Here is a 19723-nt window from a genome sequence, read left to right on the forward strand (position 1 = left end):
AAGATTACCTGCCACACTTGGTGATTGAGAAGCTTCTGTTTCCCACTACCGACCATTACTCTTTGTTTGTAGTGGGATGTAAGCATGGCTTGGAGAGCATGTGCCACGGCATAGACTGCATTGTAGATACTGTAGCTTTGCCCAGTCATGCTCAATTCAAAAACAGAGTCTGGAAGAGCCTCCAGCTTCTCTTCCCCAGTGCAGCTTTTCTCTGCCTCTGGGTTTAAAGTGGAATTTGAGAAAGAACATTCAAAGGCTTGTTCCCAAAAGACCCTTGAAAAACTGTCTATGTTTTCTGGAACACTGTTTCTCATCTGAAGAAATCTATTGAATCCTAATAATTCTTTTGATGACATGGCGAAAGAAAGAGCGCCATGGATAAAATCCATACTCCAGTCTCTTTGAAATGGAACTGAAGTGTATTCCATCTGGGCTGGGAAAATCCAAACTTTGTCTTTTCTCTCCACTGTTGTGTCCAAATATTCTGAAACATAGGAGATTGTCCTGAAACCTGCCATGGCCTGGTTTTCAGAGTAGACAATCGCAACACTGGAGGTACTTTTCATAATGACTTTGCATAGTTTAATGAAAGTATTGATTTGTTCTCCTATCCCATCTGAAAAAGCTACGGTTGGAAGCACTGCAATGTAATCAAAGCAGATGCCATTTTGAGATAAGACGAGAAGCACTTCCCTCAGAAATCGTTCACCGATCTCATTTTCTTGAAAAATTATCCCAATCCAGGTCCACTTAAAATGAAGCAGCAACTGGAGAATCCCCATAACATGAAGATGTTCATTTGGGTACATTTGATAGAAGAAAGCTGTATGAATCATGTTATCCATCGCTGGAGCAGAACCGTACGTGAGCTTAGGAAAAAAGAAAATGCAAAATGTATGTATATATGTTTGATATAAGTCAGTGATGGCTATCCTTTTCCAGACTGACTGCCCAAAGTGCCCAAGCCATCAAAATGCAATGCCTGCACCACCATCACCCACACATAATCCGCCCCCCTGAGCATGCACACATGCCCCTCCGCATATGCCCCGGTTAAATTTGACTGCTTTATTTTGTTGCTTTGATTTTTCAGGGCTTATTCATAACTCATTGAAGATCTTCCTTTAATTTCTATGAAGTTAATGGAAGTAAACTGTCACCATTTTTGGAAATGTTATGATGCAACTTGACCATATTCAATCTGGCTATAATATTTAAGGTTTGGGAAATAGTAAAATATTATGTAGATAACCTCTACAGCACATCAGAGAAGTCTAAACTATTGATACATTAGATGTTCAGGATATTTTTACTACCACCAATGGAGTACTTGGGACCTTTGAAAAATTGATTTTTATCTATTTTGGATATAGTAACAAAAGCCTAATTGAACCATTTAGTACCTAGTTCTCTGTCAATTATCCTCCCATAGTTGAATCTAATGGGTGCAACCTTGCTGCATATTTATACAGAATAAAGTGGAGTTTTAAATTATTAGTATAAGATTCAATTTGCAGAATACTTAGTTCCAGTAGCCATTTATCGTATGATTTAGCCTCCAAGTCCATTATTATCTTTGTTGCTCTTCTTTGCACTCTTTCTAGGGCCCCAGCATCTTTTTTGTATCATGGTGACCAGAACTGGATGCAGTATTCCAAGTGTGATTTCACCATTGCAGGCAAAACCAATACTATTACTGCCTGAGATTTTGATGTTATCCTTCTGTAGAACTGCATTGGCCTTTTTTTGGCAGCTGCAGCACACTGCTGATTCATACTTAAGCAGTGATCCACCAGGACAGCTAGATCCCTCTCAAGTTACTATTGCTGAACCAGGTACTTCCTGTGCTATACCTATCCATTTGGTTTTTCCTTCCTAAGTGCAGGACCGTACTTTTCTCACCACTGAACTGCACCTTGTTGAAAAGAGCCCAATGCTCATATCTGTCAAGAGCCTTTTATCTTCCAAAGTTTTGCCAAATCCCCCCATCTTAGTGTCATCTGCAAATTTGATGAGTTGCCCTTCTATCCCCTCAAGAAGTTGAAGAGAATTGGGCCCAAGACATAACCTTGAGGTACCCTATTATACTGTATGCTTTCCTCTAGGTAGACATAACTCCATTGAGGACTATATGCTGAGTGTGGTGGGTCAGCTAATTGCGAATACATTTGGTGATGGTACTGTCTATTCCCCCTTCTTCTATCTTATCAAGAAATAAGCTGTGGTCTACTTTATCAAATACCTTATTGCAACCAAAGCATTTCCTACAGCATCTCCACTAATTTAATCACTTTATCAAAGAAGGCAATTATGTTTGTCTTGCATGGTTTGCTTTTAATGAACCCATGTTGGCTTCCAGTAATCACCTTGCTCATTTCTAGATGCTCACAAACTTGTTGCTTGATTATCTTTTCCAGGATTTTCCCAGATACTGATGTCAAGCTAACTGGTCTGTCGTTTCCTGGATCCACTTTTTTTTTTTGCCTTCTTTAGTATTGGAACTACATCAGCCTTTTTCCAGTCCTCTGGCAATTCACCCATACTCCAAGAGTTCTGAAAGATTTCATTCAGTGGTTCCAAGATCACATCTGCCAGCTCCTTCAATAATCTGGGATGAAAACCATCTTGTTCTGGATGGTCATTCAAAGCATGACCATCCAGAACAAACTCATTCAAAGCATATAGAGTCGAGGTGGCACAGTGGTTAGAGTGCAGCACTGCAGGCTACTTCAGCTAACTGCTAGCTGCAGTTTGACAGTTCAAATTTCACCAGCTCAAGGTTGACTCAGCTTTCCATCCTTCCAAAGTCGGTAAAATGAGGACCCAGATTGACCTGCATTAGCATCCTGTCTCCCAGACAGGAGCCTTCCTACTTTTCCAGAGACTAAAAAGCGAGGTGGGGAGAAATACTTTTAGTTATCCAAGGTTCTGTTTAATGTAACCATGTCTGTGCTTCTCAAATGACTAATGAGGCTGAGCCTTCCTTCCTTCCTTCCTTCCTTCCTTCCTTCCTTCCTTCCTTCCTTCCTTCCTTCCTTCCTTCGAATATCAATGCAGCTGTATTCTTGAATATAGAAATACTGGGGCATATACTATGGAATGAAAGCACTGCTTAAACTGATCACATTTTTTTCATGGAAGAAACTATTAATTGAGGTTATCTGAGGTATAATTATCTATATTAGATTATTACTTTTTATCAACAGAAGATATCATCTTCTCAGATGAACTCCTGTTCAAGATTCCATTGAAGGAAAGGGAAGACAACAAATCAGGAAAAACCCTCCTAGCTTCAATAGAACAACTACTACAATACTTGTCTGCAAATAAACAAAAAATGCTATTTTGAGTTATTTTAGGAATAAATAAATCACTTATCAGTCATATGTTCTATCTTTCTTTATTATGAATGCATCACTTTGATCTTCCAGATATACCATATAATATGCTTTCATATTCTTATTATTTGCTTGTTATTTTACTGCTATGGAACTTCAATGGAAATCTCTCTTAAGAGCAAGAGAAATAATCTTATTTCCATTTTTTAAAAAATTGGAGACCCCAAATCAGCACAATTTTCAGTAAATCAGGACTGGAAAATATGAAAACACTGTCTATTCATATGTCAGTTACATTTTGATTGACATTAGTTTATCACAAATCCAGAAAATGTCATTAAAGAGAAAGTCACATATCAATAGTTCTGTTATTTTTTTACTTGAGAAGATCTTACCTGAGGAATCTTGTAAATGCTCAAAATGTCAGCCATAACCTGAGAATTATGAGAGTTGGGTCCAGCAATAACACAAACTGAATTTTGATGGATGCTGCATTTATAATTGGGAACAAATCTGTCATGTGAAGAAAGAAGCTCCATAGAAGCAAGGTAGGTCCACGTTGCCATGAAATAACTGTTAGATATCCCAAAGCCCAGAGTGATGTTTGGCAAGATCTGCAGATTTTCATTGATTTCCTTTACAGCAAAGATCAAGGACAAGATATGCTGGTATGTCTGTAGAAACAAACTTTAAGGGATGGATGGATGGATGGATGGATGGATGGATGGATGATGGAAGGTAGGTCCAAGTTATATTTATAAAAGATTCACTCAACTCATTTGCAATTTGTGCTACTACTTTTCTTACAATCATTATGTAAAATAATCCTGCTTGTCTCTCAGCTCTGAATCAATGATCTCTCCTTTCTGAAAACCTTCTTCAGGAATTTTCCCAAATGCGTTTTTTTTTTTAAGGCAACTGGACTTTCATTGTTTTTCCTTGAAGATGTTTCACTGCTCCTCCAAGAAACTTCTTTAGTTCCTCTTCAAGGAAAAACAAAGAAAGACCAGTTGCCTTTTGAAAAAGCACCTTTGGGATCACCATGTCCTGGATGACTGAGAATCTCCACAGACATCATTTAAGACCTCTTCTAGATCATTCTTCTGCATCATCCTCTATTTCCACCCCTACACCCCAAATCTCTCTTAGGACTGTACTCCATATATCTGAAGAAAAGGGATGAAGACTGGAAACGTTTATGAAGTAAAGTATAGTTAGATGTTAGGTTGCCATAAACCACAATAGAAACTTTCTCCTATTGAAAACAAGTTGGTCGGTCAAGTATAATATCCATTCCTATTCTTCACTAATGAATTCTATCCAGCTTCAATCAAGAAGTAGGTGGCATGGAACCAGAAAGTATAACCACATCCACATAATGAAAACAGTAAAAAGTCTTCTGCATAGAATGAGAATTTAGCCTCCAAAATGAAATGTTTAACTTTAGTTTTACCTCATAGAACTGTCTCTTCTTTGCAGAATGTGATCTGATCAGTTACATATATATATATATATATATATATATATATATATATATATATATATATATATATAAAACTGATTGTGTGTGTGTGTGTGTGTATGTGTGTGTGCTGTATATGTACAAGTCAAGATAGTATTATACATATAGTACTATCTTGAGACTTGAGTAAAACTCAGATATCTGTTAAGCAAGACCATGTATATACTTTATGAAGATAAAACATAAAGCAGGAAAAAAAACAGTTAACCCCCTTATTATAAAATAATAAGGTATAAAAATAAAAATAAATAAATAAATAAAGTATGTAAGAAACATAGTAGAATCTTGGAGCAGAGGAAGGATAGCTGAAAGGGGATAAAAGTTAAGTTTCAATCATTTACTCCTTCCCCAAAATACATTGACTAATTATCCAGAAAATTTAGTAGCTAACAAAATTAAGAAGGACAACTACATACATGGGATCATCAAGCAGTTCTTCAGATGGAATTGTTTTGAAGGTGACTAGATTAGACATCATGTAGATCAGAGAAATAATGCCACCAATGATGAGATCACCTGAACGGTAAGACTTGTATTTAATACTAGGGTTGTCGATGGTGCATTTAGCATCATAGCACATCGCCTGAGAAAGCCATATTAGCATGCACAGTCTGAAGAGTAACATAGCAAATTAAAGATGTGTGTTGCCCAAGTGATCGTTGATATGGCTTCTGAATATAGGACAATCTAACATTTTACCTCTTTTTTCTGCATTTCTGAATGCAGAAATGCATAGCAAAAACAATCAGAATCACAGAGCCTTGCTCTTTAAGCCTTATATTTGAATGTGTTTAGGAACATGAAATATTAATAATATCACTCAGTCTTGGTTGGGTGTCTGTTTTGCTCTGCTCTATGAAACTCCCTGGAGTCCAGAGGAGTAAAATTAAAACAAGGTCAATTATATCTTGCTCTTCTGATATTGCAGAAGAAAATAATTGATCTCACCCAGGTGTAAATGGTTTGTGGGGATTTTTTTCCAGGTCTTTTCTCCCTCTATCGATTATCTGAATGAGTTCTTAATAGATAATATACAAATTGTATTTTTCAAGAGAGCTTCTATTTCTGCAAAAGCCATATTTCTATTTTTGCAAAGCTTTTAACTATGCATAACTATGCAGGAAAGCTTGGAAGAATGTTGTCCATGGGGTCGTGATGGGTCAGACATGACTTCGCAACTAAGAACAACAAATTTCTAAATTTGCATGTATTGTGCTTATCTTTAGCCTCATAGGCACTATGAAGAAGCAGATGCAGCACTTCATAAATGGCAGAGAAAAATAGTTTTATATTTGTTTCTTGGTTAGTTTTTTCCTTTTTGTTTAATTCGGGCCTCAGAACAATAATGTAGCTGTCACAAGTAAATGCCTTATTCTCCATTATGTAAATAGTACATGAACAGGGTATCAGGGGTTAACGTATTCTTCACCTCTTAATGTATTCATATTTCACCACTCCCATATCTAGCTCCACCCATTGTATATATAAGGAGCTGCATACGTCCTTTCTGAGCTTCTATCTGTGAATATTCAGTGAATATAGAATGCCTTATGTAAATAAACAGTGATTTAGTTGAATTGATAATTCTCAACTTATTTATTGAGTCTGATCCTGAAAATATCATAACAATCTGGTAGCAGAGGATGGTTAAATTGACTCAATAAAAACTTAAACATGTCTAAAAGAGATAGGCCCAACACCAGGGCATACAGCAAAGAAATGGAAGCGGATCAAGAAATAATTGATAAGTCCATGAATGCAATTTCGAGAGAATCTGAAGAATACACCACAGACGACGAAGAAATAATAAATGAAGATGATGACCAAGAAGAAAACGAAATAGAAAACAACGAACTCAGGTCAGAGATACTAAAACTTTTAAAAAGCCAAAAGAGCGATGAAAGTCTCGTCGCGAACCTCCAAGATATACTAAAAAACAACGGAGCAGCGAGAGAGAAGCACATCGCTACTGAAAAATCAAAAGACTCAAAAATAGTGAGTAATATGCTTGCAGATGAAAACGCAACGAAGAAGAAAACCAACAATCCCACGCAAAATTTCGAATGGCAGCCATCTTGGTTTCAACAGACCCCTAAGATGAGCGGAGCAGAGCCAATCAGAAAGCAGGATTCAAAATAACTGGCGCGAAAAGCCTTACTCGATGCAAAAATGAAAGAGAAAAAAATATATACCTCAGAAGAATCAGACACAGAGAACGAAGAAGATTCAATAGATATGCAAGTAAAATCAGCAATGAAAACGCTTTTTGCAGCATTTGGACCAAAACTGAAGATCACCAAAAAATCAACAAAAAAACAAGCAAGCGAGCCAACGCCTCAAAATCTACCCGCTCCTATCCAGACGGCGAGAGCACCGACGCCTGAGCCCAGAGAGCCCTGCAGATACCGCCCCACACCGCAGACTAATCCAAGGACCAGCGCCTTCAGCGAAAGAAAACGAGCGCCCGCTATCACCAGGACTCCAAAGATCGAGCCGGAGACTGATTCATCGGAAGAAGAACAAAGCGAGGGAGCTGCAGCAGCGAGAACCTCTCACGGTGACTCCAGGAACGAAATGAGCAACGCGCATGCGCAAGACTACGCAGACAACTTCGGAAGACATGAGATGCGGAGAGAATCATGCAAACTCGTCGCTAGCATCCCCACGCCGTTTTGCAACTTTCACCATTTGCAAGACCACGGACTACCTCCGGTTGTAAGTAATGGACCCAACAATGTTGGGAATTTACCCAATGACTTCCCAAAGCTGAGGATAGATGGCATTAATTTGCAAGAATGGTATCAGCAGCTCCAGGTTGTCTTTATGAAAGAAAATTTACTCTTTTTTATTCCTAACCCCCCCAAAAGACCTTGGACTCTAAAGTTAGATTGCCTACACCATAGAGCATTCTTCTTATTAATTTCCAGTGTATCTCCTGCCATGTATCACAGTATTAAGCAAAATCTGACTGTCTCAGAAATTATCCAATGCATGTTTAATTTATTTCACAGTGAAAGTGTAGCCACTACCACAAGAATGTCTAAAGATTTCTTCTCTTCTAGGATAAAGCCAGGGGTTACCATAAGTGAACATTTAATATCTTTAAACAAAATTAGAGCAGAACTGCACTTAAGGGGGGGGGAAGTGATTTCAGATCAAACGATGAAAAGTGTTATCATCAACTCACTTGACCCATCATGGGATAATTATATGTCACATTTAGACACAATCAATCTAGGATACTTATCCATAGAAAGTCTATCTAACAAGTTAATAGCTGAAGACAATTCAAGGAGGAGTCGTTATAACAACCACATAGAACACAAACAATATAAAAAGGTAGCATCTCAAGAAAGATATCATGAACCATTTAGATGCCACAATTGTGGGTCCAGAGAACATAATAGGAGGGATTGTCCTAAAATTCTAAGAGAAAGACACAGGTCAGAATATAGAAATAGGTACAACAACAGAAAACCTTCCATTGATAGACACAGGTATAGAAGTCCACCCAACTATAGAGAACGTAGAGGGGGCAGAGACAATTCAAAGGATAGAAAGTCTGGTTCACTGAATGGGCTAGACAAACATGACAACATTAACATACAACAACCAGAGAACAACAATTGGCTTATTGATTCTGGAGCAACCAATCACACTACAAATAATAAAAATATATTATCTTCTTTTGTAGAAGATAAATTTGTAATCAAAGTAGCTAATCAAGAAAAGGTTCAAGTAATAGGTAGAGGGAATGTAACCTTACCAGGCCTAGGAAAAGTAGAGGGGGTATTACTAATACCTGAGATACCTCATAACATACTTAGTGCAATAAAACTAAGCAGAGATTCTGACATTAACATTGTGTTCTCAAAAGGAAAGGCAACATTAGAGAAAAACAGAACAAACATAGGCACAGTAATAATCAAAGGAGGTCTACCTTATTTAATGACAAAGGAGAAATGGTTAAACAACATTGATTCAAATATGGAAGATGACAATGAAATAGATAATGGAGACAATAGTAACAGTGACAATGAGGAACATGAAGTAACTCATAACCACAAAGATACACACAATGAAAAAAAACCTAAAATAGGTAAACCAATTCACGATGAGTGTGCTCATGTCTTACATAGGAAATTAGGACATGCCAGTTTTCCTGTAGTGCAAAAGATGACTGAACATGCAGAAGGTGTTAAAATAAAAAATTGTGAAAACTATTTGGAATGCTCAGTATGTAAATCTACAAAACTCAAAACTAGTCCCAGACCTAGAAAGTCAACGAGATCAGCTAACAAAATTTTTGATTTGGTACATATGGATCTAGTTGGTCCATTAACACCATCAATTACTTATAAAAAATGTTACTTTCTAACCATTGTGGATGATTATAGTCGTTATGGATTTGTTTACACATTAAAACATAAAGATGAAACCTTTCAGAAATTTAAGGAGTTTTACAAACGTATAGAAACACAACACAATATTAAAATAAAACAAATCATGACAGATAGGGGATGTGAATTCATGTCTAAGGAATTATCCCAATGGCTAAAAGACAAAGGAATGTTACATTACACATCTAGCCCATTTTCTGCATTCCAGAACGGAGTGGTAGAGAGAAAGAACTCAACATTACAAACCATGATTAGATGCACATTAGAGGATGCTGGCTTAGGTAAACAATTCTGGTCAGAAGCCCTACAATATTCTAATTACACACAAAACAGAACTTGGTCCAGTATAGTAAATAAGACACTGTATGAAGCGATGTATAACAGAAAACCAAAACTAGCACACATGCACATATTTGGAGTCACTGCAGACGTACACATACCTAAACAATTGAGGCTCAAAGGTGAGAATGTATCCAGAAGACTTAGATTTATGGGATACGAGACAGGTACAAAAGGATACAGATTTATCGATAGTAATAACAAATTTATAGTTTCCAGAACAGCTGTGTTCCATGAACAGGCCAACTGGTCTAGAATACATCTTAATGGAATATTCCCAAACACAAATCCAGGCACTAAACTCCAAGAAAAAGGGGATAGAGAAGAACATAGTAACAACACGCATAAAAATAAAGTTAAAACATGGACAAATAGTCAACACAAAATAAGAACAGATTCATTAACTAAAAAGGAAGCGAGGTATATGCATGACAATGATACTAAACCAGAAAGAGCAATCAGAAGTAGCAGAAACCAAGTGCCAAACAAATACAAAGATTATGTAATGCATATGGATGGAGAATCACCAACACCTAACACATATGAGGAAGTGTTAAAACTTCCTCCTGAAGAAAGGAAAAAATGGGAATCAGCCATGAGTAAAGAGATGGATAGTTTACGAGGGCTGAATGTATTCACACCTACAATTGCACCAAAGGACAAAACCATCATTGGCACTAGGTGGATATATAAAATTAAAAATTTAGAGGGAGGCAATACTCTATACAAAGCTAGATTAGTTGCGCAAGGTTATGCACAGAAATATCCCGAGGATTATACAGATACATACTCCCCCACAGTAAGAACAGAGAGTGTCAAGACAGCTCTGGTTATAGCGTCAGCACTCAACCTCGATGTGTTCCAATACGACATACAGACTGCGTATTTACATGCAAAATTAGATAAAGAAATATATGTAAGAGCACCCTACAGTCAATACACAAACAAAAATGAAACTTGGTTACTAAATAAAAGTTTATACGGGTTGAAACAATCTGGTAAACAATGGTATGATTGTTTAGTAAAAGTACTCAAAACTATGAATTTCAATGCCACTACTGCTGATAATTGTTTCTTTGTCAAAAAAGAGGATGATTCACTAGAATTTATATTGATCTATGTGGATGATATTTTGTACATAGGTAAACATAATGAGAGGAGAGAAGCGTTTGTAACAAAACTGAATGAACATTTTTCATTGAAATCTTTGGGTAAAATAAATAAGTATCTTGGTGTTCAAATCAGTAAAACCAGAAGGGGATTTAAGCTTTCTCAAAAGGACAAAATCATAGAGCTCTTGAATAAATGTAATTTAAGTAATGCTAAGCCTTGTGATACTCCAATGCAAACTGATTTTTTAAAGAATACAGACGAATCATCCCCTGAATTCAAAGACAATACATTTTACAGGTCAGTCATAGGTTCACTTCTTTATATCTCCAATTGGACTAGACCTGATATTGCTTTGCCTCTTAACTTATTGTCCAGACACGTTAGTAAACCATCACTATACCATTGGGAAGCTGTCAAAAGGATATTAAGGTACTTGAAGAATAGTTTAGACTTCTGTTTGTTATTGGAACCTAATACTGTCAAAGAGCCCATCCTCACATGTTATGCAGATGCGGATTGGGCTGGCGATACCTCATGTAGAAAAAGCACATCTGGCTATTTATTCTTCCTTAACGGTTGTCCAGTTTACTGGTATACTGGCAAACAAGATCTAGTAGCCACTTCAACAACAGAGGCAGAATATGTTTGTCTATCTAAGGCTGCAAATAACCTTGTATGGTTTAACGATTTACTTTCTGATATTTGGAAGAAACCCATTTTGCCTTTTATTATGCATGAAGACAATAAAGCTGCTATCGAAATATCTAGGTCTGATGCTATTGGACAAAGGTCCAGACATATAGATATAAAGTTTAAACATGTGAGACAATTATCTCAAGATGGATTTATCAAAGCAGTTCATTGCGAAACATCAGAGCAAATAGCTGACATATTAACAAAGCCTTTGCCATCTAAGCAACATAAATACTTGACTTCTAAATTACATGTCTTATATTGTTCTGAATCTGATTGTAATTGTTGTAATATATCGAATCGGCATTTAGAGGGGGATTTGTCACAAGTAAATGCCTTATTCTCCATTATGTAAATAGTACATGAACAGGGTATCAGGGGTTAACTTATTCTTCACCTCTTAATGTATTCATATTTCACCACTCCCATATCTAGCTCCACCCATTGTATATATAAGGAGCTGCATATGTCCTTTCTGAGCTTCTATCTGTGAATATTCAGTGAATATAGAATGCCTTATGTAAATAAACAGTGATTTAGTTGAATTGATAATTCTCAACTTATTTATTGAGTCTGATCCTGAAAATATCGTAACAGTAGCATTTGGGGAAAAAGATGCAGCTCAGTAATCCTGCTGCAGAAGCCAAAATGGAGAAGATCTCCACAGCCACCATGTATTTCCCCTTGGTGCTCAGATAGGTTGGAACAAATGACATCCAGACACTACAAAAGACCAACATGCTGAAAGTGATAAATTTGGCTTCATTAAAACTGTCAGGTAGTTTCCTAGCAAGGAAAGCCACCATGAAACTGATAGCAGTCAAGAACCCCAGAAAACCAAGGGCGATATAAAACATGATGGCGGAACCTTCATTACATTCCAGGACAATTTCTTCAGTCATTGAGTGGATGTCAGAATCTGGAAATGGAGGAGAAATTGCCAGCCACACACTACAAATTGTGACTTGAACCAGGGAGCAGGACAAGACAATAGTATAAGCCAGCCTTTTCCCAACCCATTTCCTGATTTTGGAACCAGGTTTGGTGGCCATGAAAGCAAGAACCACTATGGTTGTTTTCCCCAGAATACAAGAAAGGGCTACAGAGAAGATGATGCCAAAAGCAGTTTGTCGCATGAGACATTTTGCTTGATCAGGTTGCCCAATGAAGAGCAAACTGCAAAGGAATGAGAGCAGGAGTGCAATGAGAAGAATGTAGGTGAGGTTCCTGTTGTTGGCTTTGACTATGGGAGTATCCTGGTGTTTAATAAAGATTCCCAACACTACAACTGAGATGAAAGAAAAGAGGAAAGAAACACTGGTTAAGGTGATTCCCAAGGGTTCTTTGTAAGACAAGAAAGTTCTGAGTTTTTTAATGCACTGATCCTGGTTCTTGTTAGGATAGTATGCTTCAGGGCATGGGAAACAGTCCTGTAAACCTGAAAAAGGAAATAGACTTGTTAAGAGATAAAACTTCAGGGTTAGCTCTGCCTTTCCTAATTTTCAGAAATACAATATTTCAGTGCCTCAAATTTCCAGTAATTCATCATAAAAACTGAGAAATTTAGGGAATTTGAAATCCAATTTATCAGAAAGGCTCTAGGGCAGGATTTTTTGAGGAGAGATCCTTGAGAATTATTTGATTTAGTTCATACTATTCAATTATATTTGAAATTGGATAACATCCCCACTCACATTATTGCCTATAGGAAACAAGTCATATACTCTGTGAACAGTGTTTATAATAATTGCCTTCCCTCTGTTAAAAGTATATTTTGGTGTAAAAAAAAAAAAAAGAGAGAGATGAATAAAGGCAATTAGCTCAATTCTGAATCCAATGCATATGCTCTCTGAAAAGAGCACTATCAAAAGGATACCTCCAACTCTTCCTTCCTTTAAAGTGAGAGAAGAGGAGGAGGAGGAGGAGGAGGAGGAGGAGGAGGAGGAGGAGGAGGAGGAGGAGGAGGAGAAGAAGAAGAAGAAGAAGAAGAAGAAGAAGAAGAAGAAGAAGAAGAAGAAGAAGAAGAAGAAGAAGAAGAAGAAGAAGAAGAAGACCATTCTTGTTAAGGTTCTCCTGAATTGGAAACATTAATCTGTATTCTATGCTCACTGTGCAGGAAGATATTAATAGAGATTATTATTGCAAAAATCTCTCAATTTATATTGAGTAGATTGTTGCTTTACACTGTGGAGTTCTACCTGTTGGGACAATAGAGATAAACTACACTGACCAAGCTCAGAGAGCACCACTGACTCCACAGTTCAATCCTCACCTGTATATATTTCTTCTATTGAAAGAAATCATGGTAGGCTAACCATTATTTGACAAGGGCTAAATCACCTGACCTTAAGGGATACAGTAACCAATTCAGAGCTGGCCTGCACTTCTTTAGTTGGACGGACTAAGCACAAGCAAATTTCCATGTTGGTAGTCATATGTATTCATAAATGTCTGGGGTAGACACATTTTTGGGTCCATTCTCCTTCTCGATGGGACTGGTAGGGCAACTCATGGTGACTGGACAGGAATCTGACAATGTCAATGATATTTGATGTCTTTTATTTATTGTTTACCATTTATATATTTTGTTTTACTTCATCATTGTCTGATTCTAAATGACCCTATGGTCATTTAGAAATGGGAAATATATATAATATATATAAATGGGAAATGGGAAATATATTAAAATGGGAATATATATAAGAAAAAATAAGGGAAGGCGAGTAGGTCAAAAACCACATGTCACACTCCAAAGATCTACACTTCAACCATCCGAACTGTAATCCTGGAAAAGTTCAGAATACATTCTAGTGGTTCTGAGGTAAAAACTAATTCAGGTGTCATTTGTCCTTTTGTGAGATGGAGTAATGTTTGCTTGGGAAAATTCTATGGTTGTTATGGTAACAATCTCTATTCTCAGAATCTGTAGGGATAAATGACCCAATAAGATATATTTATTTAGTTGTTTTAAAATATTGTTAGTATTTTGATTGTAATACTTTTTTGAATTGTAAGAAGGCCAGCGTTATTGACTAAGATGGGCAGCTACAAAAAGTGAATAAATAAATATATACACAGACAAATCTCAGAAGCCTGGGTAGTACTTTGAACCTATTGATCTTCAGAGCTAATAGACACCAATTCTTCTTGAATGTCATCTCCTACCTGTCTGGTTGGCAATTTTCCCTTTTGGGCAACGAAGGCATTTGTATCAGCAAAATGGCTTCCCTTCTATTTTGATCTTGCTGTAACCCAAGGAGCAATAATCATTGCACAAAGAAAGAGCTTGTGTCTGTTAATAAATGAAAGGGCAACATATTTAGAATTTAAACATTAATAATCTAGAAATCACCAACTCTGAGGAATCTTTCCTTTCTTTTTTGTTTAGAATTATGAAACATTCCATGCCAGTGGTGGGATTCAGCCAGTTTGGGCCAGTTCGGGCAAACCGGTAGTTAAATTGCTGACTGGCCCCACCCCTTCCAGGAGTCCCCACGCACCCAGGTAAGCACAGGGAAGCCTCCTAGGCCCAAAATGAGGCGTGGGGGGATGCAGCACACACCCCCCCGTGGCCCATTTTCACTCCCAGGAGGCTGCAAGGAGGCCTACTAGGCCCAAAATGGGGCGCGGGGGGTGGCACATCCCCCTGTGGTCCGGTTTTGCTCCCGGGGGGGTGTCACCCACCCACCCAAATGGTCAATAGGGCCGAGAACCGGTTGTTAAATTATTTGAATCCCACCACTGAGGCCAGTTACAAGACATGTCTTATACCTTATCCTTCTAGAATAATGAGTGATATCAATAGAAAACTCTTTATTCCTCTGATAGATGTCAAGGATTAGGGATAATTAACTTAGAAGTAAGAATACATTGAGTTTCTTATACAAAATCTTCAAAATCCTTTATCAAAAATATTGCTTTTCCTGTGCTTGTTTCATTAATTTGTGCAGCTGTTCAAGCAAGCTATTTGGACATCAGCTGCAATATGAGTTGTTAACCACCACTTTAAAAAATGAATAAAAGTTACCTGGTTAAAAAAGATGGGCCAACCATGTTATTTGTCGATAGAGAGAAAAGGTTTTCTAGTTGAGCAGACGGATTTACTTTTCCAATTTTGACCCTAAGAAAGGATTGATTTGTGAAGGTGACCCAATTGATAATATCAAAGCCAGACGAGACCTTCCCATTTTGATCAAAGAAAATATTTTCTCCAGCACTGTTGTTAAATGTGACTTTTCTTAAGTAGGGATGAAGCTCAAGGGAAGAATATGACAATAATTAATAAAGATCTACATTGATGGCAAAATATATAGCAATATTATTTCAGAAGATATTGCTATGCCCCCTAATATAATAGTAGCATTAATTCATCAGGTCCATCAGCAGGCCCAGGAATAATTACCAGGAGAGGCAGAGAAGTGCTAAACAGAAAACTCTGTTTTCATGGCCATAATCTAGAACTATATTGTATGTCACAATCACCAGCTGCATGTTCTCCTCCTTTCTGTTATTTGGCAACCACACAATCTCTTTTATCTTCCTCCTCACCATTGACTCTCTCTTTCCCCTAATATAATTTTCATTTCAAAGGGAAAAGATTGGAGATTGGAGACAATTTATCTAACTCAACTAGGTCCAAGAATGGCTTCTTTAAAGTAGACAAAAGCAATAGCACTTAGACTTACATACTGCTTCACAGTGCTTTACAGCCCTCTTTAAGCGGTTTACAGAGTCAGCCTATTGCCCCCAACAATCGGGGTCCTCATTTTACCGACCTTGGAAGGATGGAAGGCTGAGTCAACCTTGAGCCTGGTGAGATTTGAACTGCCAAATTGCAGGCAGCTGGCAGTCAGTAGAAGTAGCCTGCAGTACTGCACTCTAACCACTGCGCCACCACAGCTCTTTATATAGTGAATCTGAATATAGTATAGTGAATGTAATATAGTGAATCTGAAAGAGGGAGGGAGAGGAGAAAAATCCTTTAACTATGCTGCTGTACCTGGTGATCAAATAATGAACCAATATTCATTATTAAGTATTCATAAAACTTACACTTTTTCAAATTAAAAAAAAGCTGGGATAGATAGGTTCTGATCTACCCAAAACATTCCTCCAGCATTAAAATGGTTTCTATATAATTTGTGAACAGCTGTAGATATGGAAGCAATATTATCTGCTAGATCAGTAAATATAGAGTAGGATCTTACCTGCCACATTGGATGATTGAGAAGCTTCTGTTTCCCACTACCGGCCATTACTCTTTGTTTGTAGTGGGATGTAAGCATGGCTTGGAGAGCATGTGCCACAGCATAGACTGCATTGTAGATACTGTAGCTTTGCCCAGTCATGCTCAATTCAAAAACAGAGTCTGGAAGAGCCTCCAGCTTCTCTTCCCCAGTGCAGCTTTTCTCTGCCTCTGGGTTTAAAGTGGATTTTGAGAAAGAACATTCAAAGGCTTGTTCCCAAAAGACCCTTGAAAAACAGTCTATGTTTTCTGGAACACTGTTTCTCATCTAAAGAAATCTTTTGAATCCCATTAATTTTTTTGACGACACTGCATAAGAAAGAGCACCATGGATAAAATCCATACTCCAGTCTCTTTGAAATGGAACTGAAGTGTATTGCATCTGGGCTGGGAAAATCCAAACTTTATTGTTTATCTCCACTGTGTGTCCCAATAATTTGATACATAGGAGATCGTCCTGAAAGCTGCCATGGCCTGGTTTTCAGAATAGACAATCGCAACACTGGAGGTACTTCTCATAATGACTTTGCACACTTCGACAAAAGCAAGGACTTGTTCTCCCATCTCGTTTGAAAAAGCAACTGTTGGCAGCTCTTCAATATAATCAAAGCAGATTCCATTTTGAGATAAGACGAGAAGCGCTTCCCTCAGAAATCGTTCACCAATCTCATTTTCTTGAAATATTATCCCAATCCATGTCCAATTAAAGTGAAGCAGCAACTGGAGAATCCCCATAATGTGAAGATGTTCATCGGGATACATCTGATAGAAGAAAGCTGTATGAATCATATTATCCATCACTGGAGCAGAGCCATATGTGAGCTTAGGAGGGGAAAAAAATCAAAGTATAAGAGGTATGTGTATATATTTGATACAATTAGAATAGAATTATAGAATAGAATAGAACAGAATAGAACGGAACGGAACGGAACGGACGGAACAGAACAGAACAGAACAGAACAGAACAGAACAGAACAGAACAGAACAGAATAGAATAGAATAGAATAGAATTCTTTATTGGCCAAGTGTGATTGGACACACAAGGAATTTGTCTTTGGTGCATATGCTCTCAGTGTACATAAAAAGACAAGATACATTTGTCAAGAATCATAAGATACAACACTTAATGATAGTCATACGGTACAAATAAGCAATCAAATCATACTACATATAAATTGTAAGGATTCAAGCAACAAAGTTACGGTCATAAGTGGGAGGAGATGGTTGATAGGAACAATGAGAAGACTAATAGTAATAGTAATGCAGGTTTAGTGAAGAGTTTGACAGTGTTGAGGGAATTATTTGTTTAGCAGAGTGATGGCATTCAGGAAAATCCTGTGCCTGTGTCTAGTTGTTCTGGTGTGCAGTACTCTATAGCAGGGGTCCCCAATCTTTTGGACCTCAGGGACCACCAAGTTCATAATTTTAAATTTCACGGACCACTAATACGAATCCAGCGCGCCACTTGCTGAAGCACCTGGACTCCCAGTGATGGGATGGAGTCCTTCAGGCACTCTCCCTCCTCTCCCTCCCTCCCTCCCTCCCTCCCTCTCTCTCTCTCTCTCTCTCTTTCTCTCTCTTTCTCTCTCCCTCCCTCTCCCTCCCTCCCTCTCTCTCTCTCCCATTCTCTCTCATTCTCCCTTTCTCTCTCTCTCTCCTCTCTTTCTCTCTCTCCCACTCTTTCTGTCTCATTCCCTCTTTCTCTTTCCCCCACTCTCTCTCTCATTCTCCCCCTCTTTCTCTCTCTCCCCCACTCTCTCTTTCTCTCTCCCCCCTCTCTCCCCCCACTCTCTCTCTCATTCTGATTCTCTCATTCTGATTCTCTCTCTCTCTGATTCTCTTTCATTTTGTCTCTCTCTCTCTCATTCTCTCTCTGATTCTCTGATTCTCTCGCTTTCATTCTCTCTTTCTCTGTCTCTGATTCTCTCTCTCTCACTCTCTCTCTGATTCTCTGTCTCTTTCTCTCTTTCATTCTCTCTCTCATTCTCTCTCTTTCATTCTGTCTTTCCCTCTCTTTCATTCTTTGTCTCTTTCTCTCTCTGTCTCATTCTGATTCTCTCTCTCTCTCACACACACACCTCATGGGCCAGCCAGTGTCTTGGGGCTGAAAGGAAGTCAAGCATCTCCCTGGGAGACCAAGGTGCATGGAGCACCAACAAGGGCCGGAAGAAGTGTGGGAGTGAAGCACTAGTTGAACTTACACGGCATGAGCATTCACTTTGGTATATTTGTGGCATAAGGCAGTCCTCGTTTCCTGCCGCTTGGGACTCGGAGTGATAAACAGTGCCTGGTTCGGGGAGCAGCCGGATTTTGCTCTCCATTGCGGATGCCAGATCGCCCCCCTGCAAGTTCTCATCTCTCAAGGAGCCTGATCAAAGTTTCCAGCTCCGCTTCAGGGAGTGCTCCTCGAGATGAGAGCTTGCAGGGGCCGATCTGGCATCCGCAATGGAGAGCAAAATCCGGCTGCTCTACAGACCAGATGCCATTTACCACTCCGAGTCCCAAGCAGCAGGAGACAAGGGCTGCTTTGCGCCACTGGCTGGCGCAAATATACCAAGGCTGAATGCTGTTGCTGTGCAAATGAAAGTAGTGCTTCGCTCTCACAGCTTCCAGCCATCGCAAATGCATCTTCTTTCCACTTGTGCCGCCCCCTTCCCTGCCGCCACAACAGTACCATTCATTCCAGACAGTGAGGCCTGCACTCCTTTTTCCATATTGCACCACCTGCAAAAATGCAAAAATACAAAAATTTCTCTGCGGACCACCAAAATTTTCTTGCAGACCATCAGTGGTCCACGGGCCACCGATTGGTGACCACTGTTCTATAGCATCGTTTTGAGGGTAGGAGTTGAAACAACTTATGTCCAGGATGTGAGGGGTCTGTAAATATTTTCACAGCCCTCTTTTTAAATTGTGCAGTATACAGGTCCTCAATCGAAGGCAGGTTGGTAGCAATTGTTTTTTCTGCATTTTTCTGCATAATTGAAAAATGGTTAATATCACTGATCCATATTGTTGGTTTGATTTTCAAGGCTTATTCCTAACTCCTTGAAGATCTTACTTTAATTTCTAT

General features: G+C 38.4%; 1 protein-coding gene, 1 long non-coding RNA gene and 1 pseudogene across 2 annotated transcripts in view; all 3 read right to left on the reverse strand.

Annotated features, from left to right (window-relative positions):
- Positions 1-5485, reverse strand: part of LOC117657037 (uncharacterized) — a 30211-nt gene extending 24726 nt beyond the window's left edge. Inside the window, exons 1-3 of the mRNA XM_087893374.1 lie at positions 5277-5485; positions 3734-3911; positions 9-869 (exon numbers count right to left, since the gene is read on the reverse strand). Of these exons, the coding sequence (XP_087749500.1) occupies positions 9-869; positions 3734-3911; positions 5277-5485 (1248 nt within the window). The remainder of the gene's footprint in view (positions 1-8; positions 870-3733; positions 3912-5276) is intronic.
- A 7260-nt stretch (positions 5486-12745) lies between these two features.
- On the reverse strand, positions 12746-14688 carry LOC132710007 (uncharacterized). The gene is made up of 2 exons (XR_009620842.1): positions 14571-14688; positions 12746-12843 (listed from the first exon to the last, which is right to left on the reverse strand). It is a non-coding gene; the product is annotated as an uncharacterized LOC132710007 (long non-coding RNA).
- A 1698-nt stretch (positions 14689-16386) lies between these two features.
- LOC148113775 (vomeronasal type-2 receptor 26-like) lies at positions 16387-17484 on the reverse strand (annotated as a pseudogene).
- Positions 17485-19723: the final 2239 nt, after the last annotated feature.

This window comes from Pantherophis guttatus, chromosome 4 (assembly GCF_059756535.1).
Source record: "Pantherophis guttatus breed Tessera chromosome 4, ASM5975653v1, whole genome shotgun sequence".
Classification (NCBI taxonomy): Eukaryota; Metazoa; Chordata; class Lepidosauria; order Squamata; family Colubridae; genus Pantherophis; species Pantherophis guttatus.